Below are 8003 nucleotides of genomic sequence, written 5' to 3' on the forward strand. Positions count from 1 at the left end.
ACTCAGAATATTATACAAACCTGCAATAATTAAATATGTTAAATAAGACAAATATCATTTATGTATTTTATCCCATTTTATTAACCAGTGTCAAGTCAAGTCAAGTCACCTTTATTTATACAGCGCTTTAACAATACAGATTGTGTCAAAGCAGCTTTACAGTATCAAACAGGAAAACAGTGTGTCAATAATGCAGAAGAACAATAGTAAACACACTTAAGATATTAGGGATGTAACGATATGATCAATACGTGAAAGAGTATTTACATTTGTAAAAGAAGAACTTTTTATATTAAAAACAAACAAGCAAGCCCAGCCCAGATTTAAAAAGTAACTCAAAAGTAACGTAACGCATTACTTTCCATAAAAAGCAACTAAGTAACATAATTAGTTACTTGTTTTAGGGAGTAACGCTATATTGTAATGCATTACTTTTAAAAGTAACTTTCCCCAACACTGCTCATCACATTCAGGCCTGATGCTGTGCTCCTGTAGCTCAGAGACACACACCTGGGCTCTCATAAACACATTATCTGCCATCACAGACCCAATAAACTGTGCAGCGCTGCGGTCAGTAATGAGCCGGACGACACCTCCACTTCCCCTCACAAACAACAACTGCAACAACAGACCCAGCGTGTGCAGGCCACTCATCTTTCTGCAAACACGCTAACAGATCAGCGGGTTCTGTTTCATTCTACAGCAGAAAGATTTTACTAGCGGTGCCTAAATCTGCATTAAACGTCTTCATGTCGAACAGGTAAACTCTTCTTTCACAGCCTCATTGTGTTTGTCATTATGAACTGTTCTAACTTTCAAGAAAAATGTTTTAAAATACAGACTGAAGAGTTTCAGAAGCTTAACGGTGGTGATGTAGATCGCTCAGCTTTTTACTTCTAGCGATTGCATTTAGGGTCTAAAGTCGTGTTCGTTTGAGAAGATTATGATGAACAAAACATGTGAGAATCATAAACTTCTGCTGGTCACAGAGCTTATTTTGTGCAATAATCCAAAAGCCGATGGACAATCCTATTGAGTTTTTGTTGGAGGAACGGGGTGATGAGAACTGACCGTTTGACCTACAACCTAAAAATGGTTTCTTTAAACACCATCTGAAGCATTTGTTAATCTGTCAGAAGACTGAAGGTGTCTGAATGTTTTGCTTACACACCAAACTGTGTCAAACACCGGCTGAGCTCGGACAGAATTACACTTCAGATCACTTCAGGATGACCTATACATCTAATATTGATCAGCTCTGAATCCAGACGTGGACAGTGATGCAGACAGTCCCAGTGCATCACACAGTGTTTTCAGCTTGAGCTTCCTCTTTGCTCTCGCTGCGGGAGAAACATCTGAGAAGTGAAAGTCCATTTGCTGTCTAAGAGATTTACTGTATAAAATCTAACTTATAATTTTTCTTGCTGTGGGTAGAGTGTGATGTGGATCAATAAGATGTTGAGAGAATCACAGATACCTGTTAACTCAGACACTAGCTAATACAACTCAGAGAGTCTAAAAACCACTAAACACTCATTTTAGTCACTAGAAAGGAACACAGTCAATGCTGAAGCAGACTTGCTCTGATGTTTTAGGTTTGATGTGAAACCGTGTTTATTTAGCCAGTGAGTGTGGGGCCCAAAAGATGGAGGCTGAAGAAACAGAAGAAGACGTGTGAAGACCACACCATTTGGTAAAGGTGTGAAGGTGCGCTCACCTATATAATGCACAAGCAGACAAACGCAGAGACATTAGAAAAGAAGATAAGAAGAGAACAGTCATCAGAAGCAGGAAAGAAGACAGCAGAAGACTTGAAACTGTATTTCTCCATTGTGAAAGCTCAGTGAGCGAGGTGTTGACTTAAAACTGATAAAGCCAAAAGCACGTCTACCAGAAGCATGCTGGGTGTGGAAATGTGCCCTAGTTTGGCCCTGGGACCCCCGAGACGGAGCGACCGCTGCCACAGAGGTAAGAGACTCCAGATCTGTCTCTGCAGTCAGCCAGAGAACCACAGAAGCTAGCAGAAATCTGCACGAGTTTAAGCTAGAACACAAGTGATCGCAGAGATTTTACTCTTAAAAATAAAGGTTCCACTGTTCCACAAAAAAAGTGGGGTTCCCCAAAGTAATATTATTTTAGTATATTTTGAATGAGTTTTGTAAAAAGTTGTTTTCTTAATATGTATATAGTTTTTATTCATTTTTACTGCAGTTTTAGGTTTACTTATTTTAGTGCATCAAGTTAAACTATATGAAAATGAGAAATGCTCAAGCAATTAGCTGAAATAAAATATATTAATTACATTTCCAATGTTTTTTAAGGTTTTAGTTTAAAGAAATGTTCAGTGAACAGTTCTCAAAAGAACCTTTTTTTCTTATTGTGAAGAACATTTTATGGAATGGAATGATTCCACGGATGTTAAACGTTCTTCATGGAACCAAAAATGCAAATAAAGAATAAATAAGTATAATGAGTGCTAAGAAGATCTGGTGTTGTATAGAGATTAACAGTGCATAAGAAGACTTGATATGATGCTCATCAAGCCATTGATAAAGGTTTCAAAAGGGTTTTTTTTGAAGCAATGCCATAGAAGGGTCATTTTGGGTTCCCCAAACAAACTTTCAGTGAACAGTGCTTAAACGAACCGTTTTTCTTAGTGTGAAGAACATTTTAACAATCTAAAGAACCACTATAAAGAACTGTAAAGACTGCATGGATGCTAAAGGTTCTCCGTGGAAGCATCAATGCCAATAACGAACGTATATTTCTAAGAGTGTGATGCTAAGATGCAGATGTGGCCCATCTCTGGCAGATGAAGCCCCAGCACACGCTCTCGCTCCTCGACTGTCGCCCGCTGCAGAGACGGCTGGAACGCCTCAGAACCGCGTCAGAATGGAGCTGGAGAACGCAGCCCTGTGGAAACAGTTCAGCACGGTGGGCACTGAGATGATTGTCACTAAGAAGGGCAGGTGAGCACACGTCTGTATGCGTCAGGACATGTTTGGAGACATATGTGTCCCTGCAGCACAAAAGCAGTGTTAAGTCGCTGGGGTATATTTGTAGCAATAGCCAACAATACATTGTATGGGTCAAAATTATACATTTCTCTTTTACAGGGTCACATTTCATTGCTTTAACTTGTCTCTCTCTTCTCGGCTCCTCAGGAGAATGTTTCCTCAGCTGCGAGTCAAGCTGTCAGGGCTCAACCCGTCTCTGCGTTACATTCTTCTCTTAGACATCGTTCCTGTGGATTCCTCTCGCTATCGGTTTCAGGACAGCAGCTGGCAGGTGTTCGGCGGAGCGGAGGCTCGTCTGCCGGATCGTGTCTTCATCCACCCGGACTCACCCGCCACCGGAGAACACTGGCAGAACCGCACTATATCCTTCCACCGGGCCAAGCTCACCAATAACACTCTGGACGCACAAGGATATGTGAGTAAAAATGCACCATTCAATATCTGTATTCAAATTAGCTGTAAAAGTCTACTATCCTACTATTTAAACTACACTAACACTGTTTCAATAGTGTAAAGGATAATTACAATGAAACAGAAGTTGCAATACTTTAGACACTTTTATAATATTTTTTCAAATAGTGCAAAGAGGGTAAATTTTTTGATATTGGGACAATATTTGGGACAATATTTGGTCGAGATACAACTATTTGAAAATCTGGAATCTGAGGGTGCAAAAAAATCTAAATATTGAGAAAATCATCTTTAAAGTTGCTCAAATGAAGTTCTTAGCAATGCATATTACTAATCAAAAATTAAGTTTTGATATATTTACGGTAGGACATTTACAAAATATCTTCATGGAACATGATCTTTACTTAATATCCTAATGATTTTTGGCATAAAAGAGAAATGTATAATTTTGACCCATACAATGTATTGTTGGCTATTGCTACAAATATACCCCAGCGACTTAACACTGCTTTTGTGCTGCAGGGACACATTTGAGCTGTTAACTGTAAAATGTTTATGGCATAATGACTGTAATTGAGGTTTTGTAGGAGGACTGCTCAGGAACTCTGAGGGTGATTTGCATCTCTCTTTCTGCTGAAGATCATTCTCCACTCTCTGCATCGATACCAGCCGCGGGTTCATGTGATTGAGGCCCGAGACGTGCTGATGTGGGGCAGAGCACAGCACTCCTTCAGCTTCCCTGAAATGCAGTTTATTACCGTCACTGCGTACCAGAACAGCAAGGTGAAATTAATATATACATGCATAAAAAATTTATACTTATTAGTGAAAAAAGCTAAATATTTTTCTTCATTAGTACAAATAATAATTGTTTTCCTGAAAAATCTTGCTTAGTGTTTTTTATTTATTATTATTGTTTTCTTCTAGATCACCGAACTGAAGATAAACTCAAATCCTTTTGCGAAAGGCTTTCGAGAGTATGGCATGAACTGCAAGAAGTAAGTTAAACACCAGTATTACCAATTAATTAACTAATAGCAGACTAATAATATCTTATTTAAACACAAAAATGTTTTAGACAGCTGGACTGAGAGCACAATATAATTTTTCTGTTTTCCTCAGACAAAGAGATGCCAGACTAAAGAGGAAAATTACGTCCAGTCAAGAGGAATCTTTGGATATTGGTGAGCATATTTACTACCTCAATGTTCAGAAATACTTTTTTACACCGATTCTGTTCTCTTCGCAAAAGAATGCTTTAGTAAAAACATGCATGGTTTCCCAAATATTGCTGTTCTGCTTATAAAACGCTGTTTTCTCTGTACCCCTCTCTCAGAGTCATGTGACCCATGTGATTCCACGGAGCTCCTCCCACAGTCGGTGGAAATCCCAAGCTCCGCCCTCTCCATGATAAACACCGCCCTCCCATTAACAGACTCGGGTTTCCACACAGAAGTACCATCTCTCCCAGATCAGACCGTCTCTGACCAACCCCTCGCGCTTGGACAGGCCTTCTTGAGCTCTGAGATTCCCTCCTCAATGGAGAGTCAACAACAGACAGCCTCTGAAAACAATGTAAACAACACACTGATGGATGGGTAAGTGCTATAACCTCACAGCTACACTAACAGTGGTTAATGGACGTGTTTATTAAAGATAGCCTTATGTCTTATTACAGGTCTGGACAAATGATGGGCCTCTCCGGATACTCCTCAGCTTTCCCCACTCCTCAGCTCAGCTCCTCTTTGCCTCAGTCGTCTTCCATCTATTCCGTGGTTTCCTCCACACAGAGCTCTGACCTGGAGCTCCCGCCGTCCTCAACCATTCCCTCACCCACATACTCCTCTATGCCTCCATCGGACTATCCTGGTCTGAACACCTCCACGACTATGCCCTCCTCGACAACCTCTCCTCCAGGCTCTTCATACCCTCCCATCTCTCCGTACCTGCTCCCCTCTTCATCCTACTACGCTCTTCTTCCGACAGACCAATCCCAGGACAACCTAAGCCCTCATACGTCCACAAATCCACCTTTCCAATCCATCCCCCCCTCTTCTTGTCAAGGTTCTGGGTTAACGATTGACCCTGGCCGAAATCAAGTGGATGATGGAAGATTAGGCTCATCCAATGCAATGACTCCTGCAATCCAAAACCCAACCCAAACGGCCTTTCCCTTCCCTCCGGTGCAGTCCTCAAATGACCCCGATCCATCATCCCCTCCGTGTAGGAGTCTATCCTTCCCCCCAGTGCCGCAGTGCAACCCAATTCCCACTCCTTCCGACCCAAACTCGACTCCAGCTGCATTCCCCTTCCCTCCGGCAGCACAGTCCACTCCTAACTCTATGATGACAGCTTCAAACCCGAACCCGACGCTCTTCTCCTTCCCCTATGTTCAGCAGAACCCTAGCCTCAGCTTGAGTACCTCTGGACCTGCTCAAACTCCAGCCACTGGTTCTTTTCCAGTTTCCCAATCCTCATCCATCCCAACAGTTCCAAACCCAGTTTATCCAACAACTGGATCTTTTCCCTTCCCTTCCACCAATTTTAGCCATCAAGGCTTGGTGCAATCAGTTTCCAACGCACTGCACACTTCCGCAGCATACGCCGTCCCTTTATTCCCTGCACCCAAACACACTGCTCCTGCTCCTCTCCCAAACCCTGCTCACACTTCTTACCCACATCCGCTCCAGAGCCTGACTCTGCCCTCATCTAGCTCCATCCACTGTGTCCCTGCCATCCCAAACACAATCCAAATTCAGTCTGCCTTTACCCAGTCATTCCCTAATCCCTCCTTCCCTCACATCCCAGCCCAAACGGCAAACCCTGCTCAAATTCCATCCCAGTCCTTTCCCCCAATCCACAGCTCTCAGTTACTGTCTCAGTTTAATCCAGCCTCGACCCATCCGCAATGCCCTTCCTCTTCAAACGCCTACCCCGCCGTAGCTCGCTCTGAGATAGGCAGCTTCTCGCAGCTCAATTCCTATCTGCCAGATGTGGTACTGCACCCTTCTTTGCTCCCTTCCCTAGACTCCTCGCTCTCCTCCTCTGCTCCCCCGTCCCTTTATAACCCTTTTCCTTCCTACTCACTCCGTCTTTGCCAGGATCCTCGGTCCTCCCTGCATTTACCCCTAAGGCATATTTACACACAGCCACAGCATGCTCATGCTCAAGGGTCTTACTTTGACCTTGGTGCAAGAGCAGTATTCTGAGAATAAACAGAAAAACAACACGTAAGACAAAGTTTGCGAGGAGACGGTGATGTCTGCATCAATCAACGACTTTGCTCTGAAGATGATGGAAGCACTGTGCATTGGAGAGACAAACCAAAACACTGTAGTTTAAAATGTAATACTTTTTGTGCTTATGGCAGAAAAAGAAAATCTCCGCTGTTCATGAGATGGTTTGAAGTTATGTTTTATCCTGATTAATGCTTGATGTAATAGCTGAATAATGATGTATATTTTACTTATTTCTACATATGCTTAAATGACAAAATAAAGTTTGAATGAGTTTAATTGTACTAATATTATTATTCATTATAATCGTGTGTGTGTATACATAATAAATCCACATTCTATAGTGGACCCAAAAAGTATCTGGACACTTCGCCATAATTTAAACGTCATTGCATTAGAAACCGAAATTTGAAACCAAGCGGCATCTGCAAAATAAAGTTGCTAGACCTTTTCTCTAAGTCTGATCTGTAAGTCTCACTATAAAGATTTTCCATATTCTTTAACATTAATACCTTACAACACAACAGTGCTTTTTATTCCTGTCATGAAATGCCAAACATTGGTAAATCTAATTTAGTTGGTAATTAATTAATTAATGAGGCAAACAGTTAACAGTTTAGTTTGCTTTTCCCGATGCTCTATTCTTCAAATTGTGAGGAACTCGCTGAAACTTAAAGTCATGACAAAAAATTACAATATGGCTGATGCACACTAACAGTCATGATAACTGATAGGTTCTGATGACTTGATAGGTAAGAAAGATTAAGCCTAAGGATAACTGGGGCACTTTTACCAGTCATCTCAATTACAAAAAGTGCCCATGTTTACCTGAATTCACTCCCTATAGAAAGTATTACACATGCAGATTATGACAGAACGTGAAAGTGAGAATTTAAAACAAAAAATGAAAACAAATAAAACCGACATCCGTCTCTCACACAGTATTTTAACCATCATCACTGTGTCACTATAATCACAGGGTCGATTCCAGCTCTGCATGGCATTTGCTCAGGTGTTGTGTTGTGTGTGTGTGAGAGAGTGTGTGTGTGTGTGAGAGAGTGTGTGTGTGTGTGTGTGTGTGTGAGTGAGTGAGTGTGTGTGTGTACAGGTTTATATATCCTGGTGGGGACTTAAACCTGAATACACACAGACTCGTGGGGACTCGTGTCACGGTGGGGACCTAAATTGTGGTCCCCACAGGTACAAAAGCTTATAAATCATACAGAATGAAGTTTTTTGAAAATCTAAAAATGCAGAAAGTTTCCTGTGAGGGGTAGGTTTAGGGGTAGGGTTGGTGTAGGGCTGGTTTGTACAGTATAAAAACCATTATGCCTATGGA

The 8003-nt window shown here is 41.6% G+C and overlaps 1 protein-coding gene across 1 annotated transcript; it reads left to right on the forward strand.

Annotated features, from left to right (window-relative positions):
* Positions 1-1897: 1897 nt before the first annotated feature.
* Positions 1898-6639, forward strand: LOC107720328 (T-box transcription factor TBX6-like). Its single transcript, XM_016528012.1, has 8 exons — positions 1898-1968; positions 2813-2969; positions 3165-3432; positions 4068-4211; positions 4356-4426; positions 4551-4612; positions 4765-5026; positions 5107-6639. Exons 1-8 carry the CDS (start codon positions 1899-1901, stop codon positions 6635-6637), a joined length of 2565 nt encoding a protein of 854 aa, XP_016383498.1. The 5' UTR covers position 1898; the 3' UTR covers positions 6638-6639.
* Positions 6640-8003: the final 1364 nt, after the last annotated feature.

This window comes from Sinocyclocheilus rhinocerous, unplaced genomic scaffold (genome assembly GCF_001515625.1).
Source record: "Sinocyclocheilus rhinocerous isolate Xijiao unplaced genomic scaffold, SAMN03320098_v1.1 scaffold792, whole genome shotgun sequence".
NCBI classification, from domain to species: domain Eukaryota; kingdom Metazoa; phylum Chordata; class Actinopteri; order Cypriniformes; family Cyprinidae; genus Sinocyclocheilus; species Sinocyclocheilus rhinocerous.

What these genes read in the sequence shown, in the direction of transcription:
- LOC107720328 (XM_016528012.1), top strand. Translation starts at nt 1,899, where the DNA reads ATGCTGGGTGTGGAAATGTGCCCTAGTTTGGCCCTGGGACCCCCGAGA. An exon ending in CTCTGGACGCACAAGGATAT is followed by an intron (nt 3,433 to 4,067) that starts GTGAGTAAAAAT and finishes TTTCTGCTGAAG; the next exon opens with ATCATTCTCCACTCTCTGCA. An exon ending in CTGCGTACCAGAACAGCAAG is followed by an intron (nt 4,212 to 4,355) that starts GTGAAATTAATA and finishes GTTTTCTTCTAG; the next exon opens with ATCACCGAACTGAAGATAAA.